A 20551-nucleotide genomic window follows, 5' to 3' on the forward strand; every position below is an offset into this window, starting at 1 on the left:
CTTCAACTTGTCATAAAAGGAATATGTCATAGAAGATTCTTAGGTAAAAGTGTGAAATGCAAAATTTCTGTTCTTTCCACATTACTTTCTCCAGAGAAAGTATGCTTTATTTTGGCTTCAAGTTCAGTCCCATGAGGATGATTTTGAAGACTCTTCTCCAGCTCCAAATTCCTCATCCCGCCCCCATAGTCCAATCCAGGACCTTGAACGAATACTGGATATTGCACTCTCTTCATAACAACAAAAATAACAGAAAATATAAGTAGTGATTTGATAGTTGATAGATAGTCAGTTACTCAGAAGCCCAAGGAGGCGACCATAAGGAAATACTAATAAATCTAAGAAAGGAAGGACAAGAAAGAGCCAGCCATGCAAAGACAAGGGGAAGGACTTTCAGGAAGAAACAGAGCTATACAGAGACTGTAAAACTTGTGGAGGTGCAGCCAGCCTGGAGCCTTTAAGACTAGAATAGATGAGCAAGGGAGAACGGTACAGGGGTTGAGAATGAGCAGGAGGGAGAGCATGGCACCATACCAGAGCAAGGAGTATGGTGCCCATACTGCACATGACTGGAAACCACTGGAGAGTTTTCAGTGGGAGAAATCAGAAAACTTAACTCTTCAAGGATTGTTCTGGCTTCTGGGTAGAGAATGAGGTCAATATTGGAAGAAGAATCTTGTTTAGAAAGCTACTGCAATGATCCAGGAGATAGAGATTGTGGCTTGGACAAAAGTGGGGAGAGGTAGATGGATCTAGGAAATCATTATGGTTATGGAGTCAATAAAACTTGCTGACAATAGTAATCAAAGTAACTTCTGGGATTTCACTGATACCACTTGCAAAGAAAGGGGTGAAAGAAGGAAGCAGATCTAAGGGAAAAATGAGGATTTTCAGTAGGTTATGTAAAATCCCTGTTATAATACATTTAAATGTCATTGACATGTGGTAATGCCTAAGTGTAAGTGTAGTTGCTCAGTCGTGTCGGACTCTTTGTGACCCCATGGACTGTAGCCCATCAGGTTCCTCTGTCCATGGGATTCTCCAGGCAAGAATACTGGAGTGGGTTGGCATTTCCTTCTCCAGGGGATCTTCCTGACTCAGGGATCGAACCTGGGTCTTCCGCATCACAGGTAGATGCTTTACCCTCTGAGCCACCAGGGAAGCCCTACAGGACATTAAAGGCAAATGGCTGCATATTTATATCCATGTTACAGAACATAATTTTTCTAAAACAATGAGGTAGAATTATATAAAGTAACATGGAAAAGAAGATATTAAGAAGCAGAAGATATTAAGAAGAGATGGCAAGAATATACAGAAGAACTATATCAAAAAGATCTTCACAACCCAGATAATCACGACAGTGTGATCACTCACCTAGAGCCAGACATCTGGGAATACAAAGTCAATGGGGCCTTAGGAAGTATCCCTACGAAAAAAGCTAGTGGAGGTGATGGAATTCCAGTCGAACTATTTCAAATCCTAAAAGATGATGCTGTGAAAGTGCTGCACCCAATATGCCAGCAAATTTGGAAAACTCAGCAGTGGCCACAGGACTGGAAAAGGTCAGTTTTCATTCCAATCCCAAAGAGAGACAATGACAAAGAATGCTCAAACTACCACACAATTGCACTCATCTCACACGCTAGTAAAGTAATGCTCAAAATTCTCCAAGCCAGGCTTCAGCAATACGTGAACCATGAACTTCCAGATGCTCAAGCTGGATTTAGAAAAGGCAGAGGAATCATAGATCAAATTGCCAACATCCGTTGGATCACTGAAAAAGCAAGAGAGTTCCAGAAAAGCATCTACTTCTGCTTTATTGACTATGCCAAAGCCTTTGACTGTGTGGATTACAACAAACTGTGGAAAACTCTGAAAGAGATGGGAATACCAGACCACCTGACCTGCCTCCTGAGAAATCTGTATGCAGATCAAGAAGCAACAGTAAAAACTGGACATGGAACAACAGACTGGTTCCAAATGGGGAAAGAAGTACATCAAGGCTGTATATTGTCACCCTGCTTATTTAACTTATATGCAGAGTACATCATGAGAAATGTCCGGCTGGATGAAGCACAAGCTGGAATCAAGATTGCTGGGAGAAATATCAATAACCTCAGATATGCAGATGACACCACCCTTATGGCAGAAAGTGAAGAAGAACTAAAGAGCCTCTTGATGAAAGTGAAAGAGGAGAGTGCAAAAGTTGCCTTAAAACTCAACATCCAGAAAACTAAGGTCATGGCATCCAGTCCTATCACTCCATGGCAAACAGATGGGGAAACAGTGTCAGACTTTATTTTTCTGGGCTCCAAAATCACTGCAGATGGTGACTGCAGCCATGAAATTAAAAGACACTTGCTCCTTGGAAGAAAAGTTATGACCAACCTAGACATATTAAAAAGCAGAGACATTACTTTGCCAACAAAGGTCCGTCTAGTCAAAACTATAGTTCTTCCACTGGTCATGTATGGATGTGAGAGTTGGACTCTGAAGAAAACTGAGCACCGAAGAATTGATGCTTTTGAACTGTGGTGTTGGAGAAGACTCTTGAGAGTCCCTTGGACTGCAAGGAGATCCAACCAGTCCATCCTAAAGGAAACCAGTCCTGAATATTCTTTGCAAGGGCTGATGCTGAAGCTGAAACTCCAATACTTTGGCCACCTGATGCAAAGAACTGACTCATTGGAAAAGACCCTGATGCTGGGAAAGATTGAAGGTAGGGGGAGAAGGGGATGACAGAGGATTAGATGGTTAGATGGTATCACCAACTAAATGGACGAAAGTTTGAGTAAACTCCAGGAGTTGGTGATGGACAGGGAGGCCTAGCGTGCTGCAGTCCATGGGGTCACAAAGAGTCAGACACGACTGAGCAACTGATCTGAACTGAACTGAACTGAACATGGAAAAGGGTCCATGATATTCAGTGAGAAAAGCAAGGACAAACTACATTGTATTTATTTAAGGTTTTTTTCAGTTCCTTGTGCACAAATGTATAGTTATCTATATACACAGAAAAATAGATCTGAAAGGCTCTACAGAAAATTCCTAACAATGGCTATCTCTCAGGAGGATGACAGAATTAGGGGTAGAATTAGGGGCAGAAGGTTTTCAAGTCTCTGTTCAGCATGCACCCTCCCACCCCACTCCCACCATTTCTAGATGGAATCCCTTTTGGTCAAGAATTCTAGGCCATCCCTAGTTTCTATATCTGAAACAAAGTTATCACCATTCCATTCCCCTGGCCAGTATCTAACACTGGGGATGGAGGCAGATCTCAGCACAGCAGTAATTCCCCTGGTCATTATTCAGCTGCTTCTCAGCCTCCAGATTCCCTGGGTGGGAGTCAGTCCTAAGCCAGCTCTGCCTAACTGCAAATGTCACATCGTAGCTCTCAGGATAGCGCTACTGGAGCCTCAACCCCAGCCAACCTTAAGGTACGGGAGCTGTACCCCTTAGCCTGCACCCCAACTTTCGCCTTACACGTGTTTCTTCTAAGTCATCTCTTCCCAAACACTCTCTGCTCCAGTGGCCCTTCTATATTTTCAAAATTTCTGGGGGAGTTCAAGAGATGTAGAACTGATTCTGGGCTATTTCATTCGAAAAATACATATAAGATCTGACTCCTACAACTTTGTTATTTTATATCTATCACATCATAGCATCTAAGACAAAACTTCAATATCCTGTTGTTCATGTATTACATGAAGAAGAAATGGTTTTAGATGAATGAACTTCAACACAAAATGCTGATTCTACAGAAATTTCAGACACACTGTTGAGGTCAACAGAGCATATTTTGAGAACACACAACCAACCAAACATAAATAGCATCATTTTCATGTTACAATCTCAATGTGTGATTTTCAAGTTCTGCTCACATAGCTGGAAATGAAATGCACCAAGTAGCACATGATCCATCCTCAAAAAAAATGATATGAAAATATTAATCATAGAGTAAAATTAACATGAAACTTGTATTATGGGATAAAGTAAAAAACTGTATCCGTGTCTGTATCTGTGTGTTCTATTAAAATGCCCTTCTCCAAGTTTTCTTTGACATACTTGAAGTTAATGAGCAAAGCAGAAACTGTAAATTTTTCCAGTAAGCATGATGATTGCGAATGGTTTCCATTCCAAACTGCTCAACTAGTCACAGAAAGCTTTGAAAAAGTCCATGTATTAATCAGTTTGTTATTATGATTTGTCAAGTTCCAAAATAGGAGCCTCAAGGTCTACATCACTCACTCTCAATACTCACCTCACTCGCTATCTCAGAAGCTCTTTTGGCATGCTGAATTCCAAGGGTGTCAACGCCAACTTGCATTCCCTTCCCTTTAATTTCTGATTCCAGGTCTTTCTTGTATTCTTTCTATAAGAAAGCAATATTTTGCAATACTCAGACACTGAGGGGACAAAGACATATTTCATTTCAATGATACCAAAAATGGCTAAACATGTTTTTGTTTTTTTTTTTAAAAGAAGAAAACAGAGCTTACTTTGTACTATGAATGATCACCTAGACCTAAATTTTCTGAACTGCTTAGAACTATATTCACTGTCCTCACTGAAGAAGAGTTTATACACTCTCAAGACTTTTGCTATATAAGGCAATTGCCAGGTGACAATCTTCTCTGACAACTGTCTTGGGGCCAGAAGGATCGGAAGGCAAGTTTAATTGAGTTGATGTTTTAGAAAGAAGACTGACTTTGAGGTAAGAGCACTCGTGGCCATGTGTGTGGTACTGGGACTGTTTCTTCACATTTCTGGTTTACTCATCTGCAAAATGAGGATTATAGTTCCTCCGTGCAGGATCACTGTGAGGATCATGGAGACTGCATATAGCCTACTGCCCAGAACAGAGTGGGTTTTCAGTAATTGATAGCTTTTTTCCAGTTTTTTACTCCTATATCCACATCCTAAGGCCTGGTTTATTGGTGTTCCTGCCACTGTCTTGCCATCAACTCTCTTTGGATGAACTCTGCCACTGAGAGTTTAAAAAACCTTTCCCAAGTATTATTGATAAGTAATTTACAAAATTGAAATCTGAATGTCACTAGATATATTACCCACAACAGAAAAAAACTTATAGAAAATTACTGCTATAGATAAGTGTGATGACAATGTTAGTCAAAGACATCACAGTGGACACTGTTGTTTCTGACTCCTGGCAAAAAGTTCCACAATTTCCCATTAGGAATTGCCTCTAATCTCTCTCAATCCATCAACTCTGGGTGGGTTGTTCTGGGGTGAGTGTGATTTTTCCTACATATATTTTTAATTCCACTAAAATGCTTTTAATATTTCCTTTATGTAAAAAACACAAGCCAAAGATGAATATAAATCTTTAAAAAACACATATCAATTTAGAATAATTTATACGTAAAAACACCATTAAACTGCTAGAAAGTAAACTGAACAATGGTGACCGTGAGACCCATACTAGATCATCAGCACGTGACATTCCTCTGACTCCAGAGAGGATGACTGGGTTGAGTCTGGGCACAAGACAGAAGGTGACTCAGTAAGACTCAATCCTTAGACCTTAGTCGTACTGTAAGCAAACAGATGCTCACTTCCTACTGGAATTAGTGGCCACAGATATGAGTTATCCTGTCGTGAAGAGGGGGCTTCCCTGATAGCCCAGTTGGTAAAAAATCTGCCTGCAGGAGACCCTGGTTCAACTCCTGGGTCAGGAAGATCCACTGGAGAAGGGATAGGGTACCCCCTCCAGTATTCTTGGGCTTCCCTTGTGGCTCAGCTGGTAAAGAATCCACCTGCAATGCAGGGAACCTGGGTTCGATCTCTGGGTTGGGAAGATCCCCTGGAGAAAGGAAAGGCTACCCACTCCAGTATTCTGGCCTGAAGAATTCCACAGACTATATAGTCCATGGGGTCACAAAGAGTCAGACATGACTGTCGTGAAGAGGTGCCATCACATAGAAACAGCCTGTCAAGAGCAAAGCAAGAGTAAAGATAACAGAAGAGAGAGATGAAGGAAAAGGGACAGCATTCAAATTCCAACCTGAATGTGATCCTCAGATTTCTTTGTTCTTAAACCAAAACAGTTTCTTAATCAGGTTTGACTTGGGTTTCTATCATTTGCAACCTGACTAATACAATCACATCAACATCATTATTGTGATTATCGTTATCATTACCGTGGTTTATTGACATATGTGGATAAAGTCTTAGATTTCTTCACTGTTAAAGTCAGTGAGACTCTCCTCAAAGACAGTGTCATTATTTGCTACCAAAGTAATGAGATAACACAAGGATTAAAGGACTTACAGCACTTCAGAGGCACTTCATTCTTAAAAATTTCATGTACAGTGAGTAACAGCCACTTTCATTTTATAAAGAGGTTTAAGTAGACTCAGTAGCTAGCCAAGGACTGGGACAGCCAGTGAGCATGTGAACTTTTAAACTGTAGTTACTAACAGACCACCTTCCTAATCTGCTTTTCACTAGTTTAAAAGATGACATTAAATCTTATTCAATTATTTTGGTTAAGTATATAGAATTTTTTCTGAAATAAGGAAATGTTCATTTTTCTCATACCACATAGACAGGAGATGGTGAGCATCATTTTTTAAAAAAATGCATTGACTGCAAAAAGATTACTAGGACATAACTGCTTATTACCATCTTACACATAAAAGCTGCGGAATATTTCTATACAGTTAACTTTGGCCACCTCATGCGAAGAGTTGACTCATTGGAAAAGACTCTGATGCTGGGAGGGATTGGGGGCAGGAGGAGCAGGGGATGACAGAGGATGAGATGGCTGGATGGCATCACTGACTCGATGGACATGAGTTTGAGTGAACTCCGGGAGTTGGTGATGGACAGGGAGGCCTGGTGTGCTTCGATTCATGGGGTCGCAGAGTCGGACACAACTGAGCAACTGAACTGAACACACAAACAACAAGAGGCTTAATTCCCCTATTACTATCATCAGCCCTCCACATGAGAGGTTCCTCAGCATTCACAGATTCAACCAATCATGGACCGTGGAGGATTCCAAAATTTACAATTGAAAGTATGTATAACTGGACCTACCTGCACAGTTTAAGTCCATTTTGTCCAAAGGTCAACTGTATAATCTCTGAGAAAGACTTACAGACAAGGAAATCAGCTGAAAATTCATATATTCTCAATTGTTAAATAAATGAACTCACCTCACTAGTCATTTCAGATGCTCGTTTTGCTCTTTGAATATCAAGTACTTCGGAATTAAGCTCCATTCCTTTCCCTTTTATTTCATTTTCCAAATCCTTTTTATATTCTTTCTATGAAACAAGAATATTACTGTTTGAAATTTACTGGGAAACTCTTTAATTTATATACTGTTTTACATGTGTTTCCAGAGACCACAGAAAGAAAATATTTCTAGAAAGGAATGAACCAGATTTCTGAGCATTCATGCTCTTTATTTCCTACAGATACTTCATTTTCTTTTTTAGTCATGGTTGTGGAGTTTCCAATACTATCAATCTTTTTTCTTTTATCCTGTCTTCCCACATGTTTTGGTACCATATTGGAGCCATATTTTTAAAAGATATCTTCCCTTTTTTAAAATTTATTTATTTTTTATTGAAGGATAATTGCTTTACAGAATTTTGCTGTTTTCTGTCAAACCTCAACATGAATCAGCCATAGCTATACATATATCCCCTCTCTTTTGAACCTCCCTCCCCCCATCTCCCTCCCCATCCCCTCTTCCCTTTAAATGGTAAGGAAGGTCTTAAGAATGCATGCTTCTTACTAATTACTTGAAGTATTTCTTTGAAAGCTGTCTATAAAATATGAATCATTAAAAGAACATAATTGGAAAAGAATGAAAAATTACAAAATCAAAAGGACTGATGTAGCCAATTTTTTTGTTTCTATTTTATTCAAAGATTTGTAAAACCAAATAATTTCCTACAGATTGATAATATATAGTCTGAATTTCACCCATTTTAACATATTTTAAGTAGATCCAAATGTCTTTAATCTGTACATATAATATGGGTTTTTTTGTTTGTGCTAATGAATTTCTGTCTTCTTACTAATTGAATTATGAAAACAATGTCTATCCTAATCCAATTCAGCTAAGTTGCCTTTATGACTAACTTGTCAGATGAAAGATGAAACTTCCTTTAAGGATAAGAAATCACGTTCTAGTTAATTCTAGGGTTCATTTGATGTTAGTTTCTCTTTGTCCAGTTTAATTAAATTAGCTGGTCCTCTGCTTAACTAATAGCCTACAAGACATTGTAATGACCTGCATGTAATTTTGGAAAGAGCTCTGGAGTCAAATGATCTGGATTCTTTTCACTTGTTGGTCTTGTGACCTTCAAGAGGACTTTAAGTAACTGAGCCTTGATTTTCACATGGACAAAATGAAAATAAAAATACTTGCTATACCAGTGTCGAGGACAATTGAGGGAATCAAATTAAGTATAAAAAGATACATTATATGACAACAGAAATGCAAAAACCATAAGAATGCAAAGACAATTTGAAGCTAAATGCTTACACATTTAAAACGAAGTCACAATTTCATTGTCATGAGTCTCTTTTTAAAATTAGATATCAGTATCACTAACTTAATTAAAAGATTTTTAATCATAGTCTCTGGGCTTTTTTCTTATACTGATGCATACCTTCTAAATCAGTAAGTCTAAAACAAGATTCATTCACAGAGAAAAATAAAAGAAAATGGCAATAGCATGTATATTAAAGTCATTTACAATTCTCAAAATAGATCTCACATTTTCATTTGTATGTAAATAATAAAAAGACTTTCTTTTAAAAAATTCATGTAAATAGTGCATATTATTTAAATAGAAGACAATAATAGCAGGAAGTTGTCACGTGGTCAGCCTTTAACTTCAAAAAATTTTATAGGAACTAGAAGTGAGAAGAGATAGGGTAGCAAGAATTCTCTTCCATGATATGCCTACTTCAGCCCAGCATACATTGCAACAGTGAATCACATTAAATTTCTACGAGTAGTTAAATGCGAAAGCCAGCTGGTATTTTGTTATTAAAGAAGTTCACGATGATTAACATCTATGCAGGTAATTATACTCTGTTCCACTGGTTTAAGACACTTCTTTCAGGGATAGTTTCTTCAGTTCAAAATGTAGGATGAAATGGAGTTCTCTGATGCTTTCTCTTAATGTAAGGAGAAACTATTTAAACAAAGAACTGAAACAGTTTCAAGTTACTTAGAAACTATTAAAAAAAAAAAAAAGCAGAAACGAAAACAAAACTTTTAAACTGTGAACATGATATTCTTAATTGTTAGATCTGAGGGCCTTAAGTTCAACAAATTTAATAACATTGTGAGCCAAAATGTACCATTAAGTTTAGGGGTTGGGGGGAAATGCTGCTGAGTATAAAATGAAAAAGGGAAATGAATTCTTATGCTGTATATGCTAAATATATTATTTTTTCCCTACTTAGAACACAAGCCACTTATAAATGTACCATTTATCCAGACCTTCACACATCACCTCATTTCTGATATCAAATGTCATGAGAATGCTGCCGAGAAGTTACAGGAAAAGCTGGTTCTAATATGTGGTTTATAATAACTAAATTTGAGAGAATCAAGCTAACCTCATCCACACTGAAAATATTTTTTTAAAAAACTAACTGCTATAAAGCTACTTATAGAGCTTCTAAGCTACAAGCCAAACATAAAATCAAAGTATTTTTCAAGTTTTTCAAGGAAATCTGGGTAATTTCATCCTTCAACATTAAATGGAAATAGTAACACTTTCCTGTTTTTAATGAAAACATAAAACTCTATTAGTAAAGGTCAAAGTGAAGGAAAGCGTAATGGATGAATAACTCAAACACTGAATTAGAGAATTAGTAGAGAATTGATCAGTGCATATTTTCTGGGCTATTTCTTTTGCAGAACTAGAGTAGGATCATACCTCCTTCAGAAGGTTGGTGATGTACTTTACATGTAAAAACTCTGGAGTCTTGTCTAAATCCATTGATGACCTTCCTTTAATATCCTTCTCAAAATCCTCTCTGTAAACTTTCTGTAAAATAAGACCACATAATTTTACATTTAGAAAATACCAGTGACTGTTGAAAAGATAACAGAACAAGAGTTCCTGGAACAAAACTGATGTTTTTCTTATATAACTGTATCACCTCTGAGTCTTCTTACTAACAGGAAAATAACTCCAACCTTAACATAATATCTCAGATCACAAGCTGCCATCATTCATAATACAGAAAGGCAACAGTAGCGTATATTAATCATGCATTTACATTCCAGGATTTCTTGGTGAGAGGAAAGTAAATGAACTAGTACCGGGCAAAAATCAAGGAACCATGAGACCCGGATGGTACAAGGGTCCTCAGCGTGGGTGTTCCTGTGGCTGAACAGGGAAGTGGAGCACAGCAGGGCTGGGAGAGGATGCAGGTAAGCCTGAGACACCAGAACCTCCTTCTTCGTGTTGTTGTCAGAAAAGTAACATGATTTTTGGGACCTGTGTCTCTCAGGTACATTCACCTGACAATTTCATATAGTCTTAAACTTTCAGAGAAGCCAAATGGCTCATGAAAGCAGAAACCTTTATCTGGGCTGTGGATCACTGACAACAAGACAGAGGGAAATTAATTTGAAATCTGGCACTAGCAATGACGGACACGAATGAGCACTAACAGCAACTAGCAATGAAAGAGAAGGAGGTGATGTGAAGGATACATACAACACTTTATATACTGTTCTCAAAATGCAGACAAGGTGCTACGGACTGAATACGTCCCTCTAAAACCCATATGTTTAACCCCTACCTCCCCACCCACAGGATGACATTAGGAGGTGGGGCCTTCAGGACGTGATGAGGATTAGATGAGGCCATCATACATGAGAGACTATGAATGGGATTCACGTCCTTCAAAGAGTCACTAACAAGCCTGCTTCCTTCCTCTCCCTGCTCTCCATCATGTGAGGATGCAAGAAGGCAGCAGTCTGTACCCCAGAATTCAGCATGCTGGCACCCTGACCTTAGACCTCCAGCCTCCATAACTATGAGAAATAAGTTTCTATTGCTTAAGCTACCCAGTCTGTGGTACTTTGTTAGAGCAGCCCCAACAGACTAGAACAAAAGATATTCCAGTGAGCCACCCATTAAATGTGAGTTTTTGTAAGGCTTTTGAATTTTGATCAAGTTTACCCACTCTGTCAATTCACTTAAAAAGAAGTGACTGACTCGGGTAAAACAGTCACTGAACCATTCTTGATCAAATTCCCCTTTATTGGCTCAAGAAAACACGAGATATGAAAAATGTAAGTAATTATTTTCTCCTCTCTCCCCTGAAGAAGAAATTAAACAACTCTGAAATTCAACAAGCCACAGTATTCTGCATGCCCTTTGTCTAAGAAGATGAATCGTAACCTTTCAACAAAGCACATGTAATGTTTACTAAATTCCTAGGAGGGTTTTGCTCTCTCTAGAAATGATCATTTCTTGGGAATTTCCTGGAGGTCCAGTGGTTAGGGTTCGGTGCTTTCACTGCCAAGGCCGGGGTTCAATTCCTGGTCAGAGAACAAAGAGCCCACAAGCCACTCAGTACAACCAAATAAAAAGAAGAAATAAATGATCACTTTGCCCTGTTTTGATGTTGTTTTTAAAAACTAGAAAAGATTTGCCCATTGAGCATGTCTGGAGTCTAGCACTGTGGTTGTAACCAGCTGATAGTAACTGCCCACTACTTCTGTCCCTTTGAAGTAAAAACTTGGTTGTACCCACAGAAATTGGATGTGTCTGTAGACAAAACCATCTGTGTCTGGTGTCTGATTCCCCTCTGCCCACACTCACCCCCACTGCCCCCCTCAAAAAAAAAACAACAGAAGAAATCTCACTGGGGTAGACAGGAACCAGTGTCAGGTGACTATGTGGATGTGACCTAGCATTATCTTAAGTAGAGAAGTAAATGGATAAGTAGAAAAAAATAAACAACTTATAATTGATCTCTTCTCTTGATGTCTTGAAACTTCCTTGAAACTTTCTGATATCACTGATTATTAGCCAGGGGTAGGGGGAGAATCAGTTAAATAAATTAACAGGAAAAAGGGAATCATTTATGACTTTTACCCATTAGCACTTATTAAATATGTAATTTTAGGTAAGACAATTAATTTCAGTGGATGCATTATCAGTCTAGGAATATACTTACCTAGCATCATTACCTTGAGAGGATTAAATGAGCCAACATATGTAAAACATTCAGCCTGTCACCTAGCACAGAGTAAGTACTTAACAAATGTTAGCTCTATTCTCATTACAAAAAAAAAAGGTAAGTAAAGGAACCAGCCCTTCATTTTCCTTTTAGTTTTTATCTGCTCATTGTAATTTCACATGGATGCAGCCTGAAAGTGTCAATTTTATCATCACAGAATGCAAGAGCTCACCTGGCCTAGTATTCATATTTGCCAAATGGGAAAAACTGGGAAAATGAGGGCCAGGAAAAAAAAATCAATGACCTGGACTAGATGCCTGGGTCTCTAGTGCAGATTCCTTGGTCTGGCCAGTGCAGTATACTTTCTTCTGGACGCTCTAAACCTTAGGAACCACTGTAATGGTTCCTTTCAATGATAAAACATCAAATTTGCACTAAACAGCTGATAGCAAAACAAAAAGACTCACCTCACTCTGCATCTTCTGAGCCTCCTTTGAAACTTGATACGACGGTGTCTCAACAAATTCAAGCATCGATTTCCCCTTATTTTTCTCATACTCTTCTTTGTACTTCACCTTCATTGAAAAAAAGTATAAATGGCACATAAAGCTCACAAGCCCTTATACAAACAGAGCAAAGTAAAATAACTATATGTGCAAAATTGATCACCCTGTTTTCTAAAAATCACAATATTCTGGCCATTTAGGTTGATCACTAGGTTCCCTGTGGTTAATGATATACAAAGAAAGGAAACCGGTAACATATTAAAGTTTTTAAGGGATATGAATGGTTTACGATTAAATAATGTAGTTCTAGGACATGTATATGTAAACAGCTGGGATAGATAGATAGATATCACATGTGGAGTTATACATGTATACACACATGCCATTTTAATATACACACATGTATAGGTACATATACATATAGAGAGAGATAAGACACAGAGAGGCTGAGACAGAGGAAAAAAGAGACAAAGAGAGATCACTGTGATAACTTTGATGCCTATCAGTAAATCATGAACAAGAAGAAAACCAGAACTGTGACTATCTGTCTTTCTGACAAAGGAAGGACAGTGTTCTTTAGGACTGCTGAATTTTCCCATAGACATTGAGTGAAACACACACACAGAGCTTTTATGTGACTTCCTTCAGTTTTGCTAAGCATTATTTAATCATATCATATCATGAATTATTTATTCATTATAACCAACCCTTATCTATTTTGGTTTATAAAATGATCAGTATTTTCTATCTCCTAAAAAAAAAAACTAGAATTATATTCTGCAAGCTGCAAGAGTGGTTGGCTTTTTTAGCAATACACCTTTTTAAATTAAATTCATAGTTTTGATCATGATTCATTTTATTAAGATAGGTATTTTCACTAAAATCCTTATATATAAAAATTACTAATGAAATTGGTTCTTAAGATGCATTATAATAAAAATAATTTTAATGGTATTTAAATCCAAAAGAATCTTTTCAAAACAGAACTTTGTGGTAGCAGGACATATAACGAATTTTTTAATTCCTGTTTTTAGGAATATTTTTGTTTTAGAGAAGTATAATAGAATGATCAGTGAAAGTGAACTATGAAAGTGAACACTATGTTAGGGTAAAATTTTGTGGGGAAACTAAATAAAAATAAAAATGAAAAGAGAAAAAAATGTATACTTCCAACCTTAAAGGAGAGCTGGTTTGTATATTTTTTAAATAAATGAAGGTAGGTATCAAATCATTATGGAATTTATGTTCCATGGGGTATATTTAAAAGAGTGATTTAAATTTTATCTTATTAGATGCTGTAAATAATATTTTTTCAATTACTGAAATTCAGAATTTAAAAAGTTATCAACTTTAATGTATTCAAGGAAAAAGATATTTTTAAAAGTTTCTTTCAGAGAGTACATAGAATTTCATAGTTGAAAGAAACATGAAGGCAGAATACACTGGTAAGATAATTTCCCATTTTTAATACACTTACAACTGAGCTGAAAAGTTATAATAAACTTTATGCCTGGAAAATTATACTTTTGCAGCTCAAAATGACCAGTACACTATAAAAGTTTTCATTATTGTGAGATGTGACCATTAATTAATTAACTCATATCTTGTAAGTTTTTGTGTATAGTAACTATAATATTATGAAATGCCTGCCTGTTGACACATGGTTCAAGCTTCCCTAACCTAATAAACACAGAGAGAACAGAGTCTGAGACTTTTCTCATGATGCACATCCTTCCCAGCGGCTACATGTCCTCGGTGGAGGTGCCGGCAGTGAGTGCTGCTGAATCCAGGCAGGGGAGGCCTCGTACCTGACTCTGGAGCATGGCATTGCCTTTATGGAGCAGGTGTTCCGCAGCGTCCACATCAAAATGATACAGGCCTTTGTTTTCCTCAAAAACCTTTCTATATTCTCGCTAAAAAAAAAAAAAAAAAAAACACACACAAAAATAAAGTAAGACTAGAAGGGTCTGTTAAAAGCAACTACTACTTAGGAGGGCACACTGAAAATGCAAGCGAACAAGAGCTGCAAAGCTGCCACTAAGTTCCCATCTGCTGTCAACTGGCCGTGTAGATTGCCAACCCTGAGCTAAAGCGACAGTGGGAGATGGACCAGCTCTAGGTGGTCCATGTGAACAGCATCTAAAACACTCAAGAGAAGCAGAGGACTACTGGCTCTAAACACAGCATAAATAATATCTGCAGCACTGGGAAGTGACAGTAGAAAAGTCCATAACGTGTGTGAACAGGCAAAGTGGGCAAAAGAAAGGCAATTTGTCTTGCCCTTATCCTAGAACAGAAATGTATTTATTAATAACTGCATCTACAACAAGAGAAGGAAAGAAAAGAAGAACAGATGAAAGGAAAGCTGGAGTCAGGAAAGGAAAAAAAAGTTGTATGTAATGGATCATAAGGAAAATGAGAGGGAGAGAAATCATTCAACTAACTTTCCTAAAAGGACAAGATAAGAGGTGGCCAAAAGAGAAACCAAGGAATTTGGGTATGGTTGGTTGAATTTTTAAGGTGAAGAAAATTTTTAAGGATTAAGACACTTTTTAGACATACAGACAGAAAGGTGAATTTGGAAGAGAACAGAATGGATAAGAATGCCAAATTTGGCAAGTGTAGGACTCTAAACACAGCAGGCAGCAAAAAGACAAACATTGCTTTATGATTTTTACCACTAGAGACTTGACACTTAGTAATTTTGCCTTATTTGGAAGACTTTTAGAGGTACATGGTAACTCTCAAAGACTCAGGTATACAGAGACTTAAGCTAGAGTTGGTCACTTTAGACAGTGAGGATTTCAATGAAAATGGCAATTTAGTGTAGCATGGAGGGAGAAGTAAGCAGCATTAGAAAGGGAGCAGGAACAAGCTGGGACACTTAGGCCTAGGATACGCTCCAGTGATCCAGAGTGAAACAGGAGGCCTCAGTGCCAAGGATGGGAAGGACGGGAGGTCCAAGCTTTCCCTAGGGACACAGCAAGGTCCTCAGAGGCATTTTCAGTCAATTAGGGAACTAAGACATGCATCGCCCAAACTCTAACCAGAATATTTAAAGGGAGAATAGCACCCCCAGGAAGCTCATGAAAATGCTCACGTAGTACATCTTGACCGAAGAGAATAAGTTCTGAATTTTAGCTTCTCTGCTAATTTTTCTAAAAGATAGTTTCAAAGAATAACAACATACTTAGAGATGTTATGATTTAATTAGAAGTAATTTTATAAAATAGATATGAAATGCATGTAACAAGCTAGGATACATTCCATTACTAAGTTAAAATCCAGAACTAATAAAGTCTAGAATTGTATCTGGAATAATGTTTATAGATTGAGAAAAGGTCAAAAAATACTGCCCGTCACTTAATGATCTATTTTAGTTACGGAGAATTTCAGAAACTCCTGTTTTAAAACCAAAGAAAATCACCCTCTTTGAACTAAGATCTGCAAAAGAATGAGCAATGCTTGCTTTTTCTTATGTAAGAGTCTCTATTGCCTCCTAGTGGAAGTTATACAGAGTAACACAACATACACTTTTTTAATTTATGCAAAGTTACAAAAAAAAAAAAAAACCTGAAAGCTAACAGTGTTCTACTTCTCAAAGAAAAATATCCCCTCCAATTTAATCAGTATGGTTGTACAAACTAATAAGGCACTAATTTTACTCTGCACAGTAAAATTTTTCAAATTACGATTTATATCAAAGACATTTAGAGGTCTTTAAAAACCAGCCATTTATAACAAACTGACAACTAATTCTGGTAGAATGCCTGTTTAAGCATTCTCTTACTCAATCTTTTACTAAAATTAAGTTGCCTTTATAAATCAACAAAATTCTAATTCTCTTTACATTAAAATTTAAAAGAAGGCAATTCCGACATATAATAAATTTGAATCAATGTAATATCGTGCAACTTTAATAAGTAGAGACTTCAGAGCAACACCTTTTTTGACTCAAATTTTCTCTTCATGAAGCAACCGGTCAGTTACAATTTTTCTATGGAGAAAAAATATGATCTAGAAAAAAATGAAGGTTTAAACTTTACAAGTGGTATATAAAACAACTGTAATATATGAATTTGATGGGTTTTCTCAAAGAGAAAATAGAAACAATTACCATTACTGTTTTTCACCACTATTATAAAATAAAGGGCAATATTTTCAAAAAGAAATATTGCCTATGAGTGGCCTACATTTTTCATGGTAATCCAAATTTTTGAATTACGACCATGACATTTTTGCTGACTTATTTATACATGAATCCTCACATCCGAAGGAAATTAACCCACACAGGGATGAGAAAGAGTCAAGGTCAAATGTGACTGCAGTGATCAAGCTGGATGAGCAAAGACTACCTATGAAGAAAGCAGAGGATTAGATCTCAGAAACATACGGATTTTTAGAAGCACATCTCTGAGTCGTGGTTAAAAATGTGCAACTGAAGTAGAGTTGCTCAAGAAACAGGAGCGTCTGTACAGAGGAGGATGAGCACTGAAATGGCAGGACAGCAGGAATTAAGTGTCCAGGGACCGAGTCTAATTCTGCACCTGACAGTCTCCCAACCTTCATCCCTGCTCAACAGATGGGAAGAATAATGGGTTGCTTTTCCTCCAAAGACCAATGATAATTCATTAATTTCCTCCATAAATATGAATTCACACAGATAACATTTCAAGAAGAGGATTACAAAATAATGAACAGAAGTTTCAACATATCAAAGCCAAATGTAGACATTTTTAAACCTGAACTGAAGTTGTTATCTCATTATTTAATGGTTTGGGAAGCAGGTTATAACTACAGAGTTTTCTCATCCATGACTGTGGGCACATCTCCTGAAGAAGACTGTTTTCACTTTTTAACATTCTTTGACGATATACTTTGCCATCAAATCTGTGCCTGATCCAAGACAGATATATAATAAATGCAGATAATTTTTGAGTGAGTCATTATTAAAATAGGCATAGAAATAACTTGAGGTCAAATTAGACTTCATCATCCTGACATGGGACATTCTGAGGCATAGAAAACAGAGGCACAGATGAGCCAGGGTCATCAGTAATGAGAGCCAGTGACATCAGGGTTCAGACGCACTGTGTGTTGTAAAGAGCATCAAGAGCCAAGTTCTGATGCAATGGGCCACTGGGCAGCGGACACGGATATTTTAATTAGGACACCCTCCCCTCCTTGTTGTGTTGAAGAAAACACGGAAACCTTCACAAGACTAAAAGTACAGCAGCAGTGCAAACACTCTTGAGATTTATTTTTAGAGAAGGCATAATTCAGACTAAGACAACTTTTATGCTACTGAGACCTTCTGAGTACCAGACACTCTGCTCTGGCCTGCATAAAAGATCGCTGACTTAAGGGCCTGACCTCCAAGTGACGTCAATCTACTACAAAGAAAGGGGAAGGAGAAAGACAGAAAGGATGCTCACATAAACACTTGGAAGAGTAGCTATTCCACAAGAAAGTTTGTATTGAAGAGATATTAAAGAGCCAGCTTTGTAAAGCAACAGCCTGGGTGGGATTTAAGCAACAGACACTAGTTTCCATGAAGTTAGTTACTGAGGGGGCAGTGAAGGCCAGGCTCGCCTTAGCCAGCAGGTGCGCTCATAAGCACTTCAGACACGTGGGCGCCACGGAGTCACAGGTCTACACTAGCCAACAAACGGCCACTTACTCCGCTTAGCATTTTGCTGACTTTCAAAGCGTGGTCTAAGAACAAGTTTGGGAGACCTGAAACTGGATCATGCATATTCTGAATGTCTTTCTTGTACTTCACCTATGAAAATAACACGGAACAAAATACCATCTAGGAGAAGAAAATACTATGCTTTTGCATTATGGCCATTATTATTTTAAACACAACGAAGTATTATTTGGGCTTCCCTGGTAGCTCAGCGGTTAAAGCATCTGCCTGCAATGCGGGAGACCTGGGTTCGATCTCTGGGTTGGAAAGATCCCCTGGAAAAGGAAATGGCAACACACTCCAGTATTCTTGCCTGGAGAATCCCATGGACGGAGGAGCCCGGTGGGCTACAGTCCACGGGGTTGCAAAGAGTCGGACATGACTGAGCGACTTCACTTTCACCTTGTAAGTATTATTTAACGGTACTAAATTAAATGAATTCACAAGTAGCCACTAGATGGTGCTCATTTACTACTGGATGAATAAAAGTTCTTCCCAGGGACTTAAAAGTATTTTGATAACTCCTTTTATTGTTTATGTGCTCAGAAAGGGTGATGTTAACAGAAACAAGTAACTTTAACTGAAACTCTACTTTCAGAAAATAAAGAAAATAGAAGCTTCACTCTTTAGAAATTACCACTGTCTTCCAATTATATTTTGTGTCAATTTTAGAACCTTTGGTAGCTTTAATCCTATTACTATGTAGACCTTTTCTTTTCAATCAAATGCTTTGGAAATATAAAATGTTAATTACAGAAAACATCAAGCACTTACTGTGATGTTTAAACTTTTCTGTTTTAACACTTTATATGTATTAAGTACGTTCCACAAATTAGCAAGTAAACATTTAAAGTATGCTCATTTTACAGAGGAGGAAACTGAGACACAGAAAGACGAAAGTGTAATATCAGGTGGTGGAGCAAGATTCAAATCCAGACAACCGATTCTAAACCTTGAGCTTTCAATACCATGCTGGAGGTTCTTTTAAGTATATTCCTGCCCTATTTGCTTTATGCTTGTACACAACACAAAAATAATCAAATAAGAAAAAATGAACTATTAGAATATTCCCAAAGGTCCTAAAAGACGGAAACACCCATTTCAATTACTGGTAACAAAATCTGGTTAATGAACACAAATTATAGTACCTTCTAAACAGGAACGAAAGTAAAATATACTAAGTCCCCCAGATACAACAGGAGTTGAAAGGCTTAAATGCTCTAAAAAAGGAACAGTTCAACAGTCTAACTTAATATTTAAAAAAGGTACTCTATGTCTCATTCAACTATAGTAAAGTAATTAATTTTTTCTATGTATCTGTTTTTATACTTTTCCTAATTCTAATAAAAAATTATCTTTTCTTATAAATTGAAACTTCATTTTTAAAGATATGAAATGAAAACAAATCTTTTGAAGAGGTTATTTCACAGAATTTACATAAGAGATAAGAAAGAAATTGTAAGCCATCTCAAGTACAACTTCTGGAAATTTCCTTGTGATATACCACTATGTTCCAGGTATATTTTACAATCTTCACAATTTCATGAGCATAATTACATTTGCTAACTATTGTCATAATCATTAATTTATAATACTACACAGTTTTTCTGAAAAACTCTATAATCTATTTCTACTCTTGATCAAATATAATACTAATAGTTTTGCTAATAAAACTATTCCTATTAATGAGTAATTAGTAACACTTTTTTTTCCCCCCAGAAAAGCTTCAAGAAAATAGGCTTCAGTGTTTTCTAAAATTATTTGTAAATTACATGATCTTGATTAAGTATCACAATTACCACACAGCCAAGTCTATCAAAACAAGAATCATAACATACTGAAAATAATATTCTGCAAATTACCAATCATGAGGCAGAAAGCAACTTACATTGCTCGCCAGGGCAGTGGCCAGCTGACTTTGCCTAAAAGAAGCACTTTCAAGAGGATTGTAAAGATGTTTCTTATCCTTCATTTCACTATCAAATTTTTCTTTGTATTTAATCTGCCATAAAAAAAAAAAACAGGAAAAATTACATAGCACATTTACCTTCAAGCTTTCAAAGCAACACATTTGATTTCTAATTAGATCAGATAAAAGCTACCTTAAAAATGTATGGCAGCAGAGTTTAAATACTTAGTATTTTCCCCCCATATA

General features: G+C 37.1%; 1 protein-coding gene across 4 annotated transcripts in view; it reads right to left on the bottom strand.

Annotated features, from left to right (window-relative positions):
• NEBL (nebulette) overlaps positions 1-20551 on the bottom strand; it is a 377813-nt gene that overhangs the window by 57262 nt on the left and 300000 nt on the right. For 2 of the 4 annotated variants that reach the window (XM_055543769.1, XM_055543768.1), the window contains 7 exons: positions 20285-20398; positions 18388-18489; positions 14516-14620; positions 12669-12776; positions 9939-10049; positions 7185-7295; positions 4265-4375 (listed from right to left, as the gene is read on the bottom strand). The exons of the other annotated variants lie outside the window; for them this stretch is intronic. In XM_055543769.1, coding sequence (XP_055399744.1) covers positions 4265-4375; positions 7185-7295; positions 9939-10049; positions 12669-12776; positions 14516-14620; positions 18388-18489; positions 20285-20398 — 762 coding nt within the window. The remainder of the gene's footprint in view (positions 1-4264; positions 4376-7184; positions 7296-9938; positions 10050-12668; positions 12777-14515; positions 14621-18387; positions 18490-20284; positions 20399-20551) is intronic. 4 annotated transcript variants of the gene reach the window in all.

The sequence above is a fragment of the Bubalus kerabau genome, chromosome 13 (assembly GCF_029407905.1).
Source record: "Bubalus kerabau isolate K-KA32 ecotype Philippines breed swamp buffalo chromosome 13, PCC_UOA_SB_1v2, whole genome shotgun sequence".
Taxonomy (NCBI): domain Eukaryota; kingdom Metazoa; phylum Chordata; class Mammalia; order Artiodactyla; family Bovidae; genus Bubalus; species Bubalus kerabau.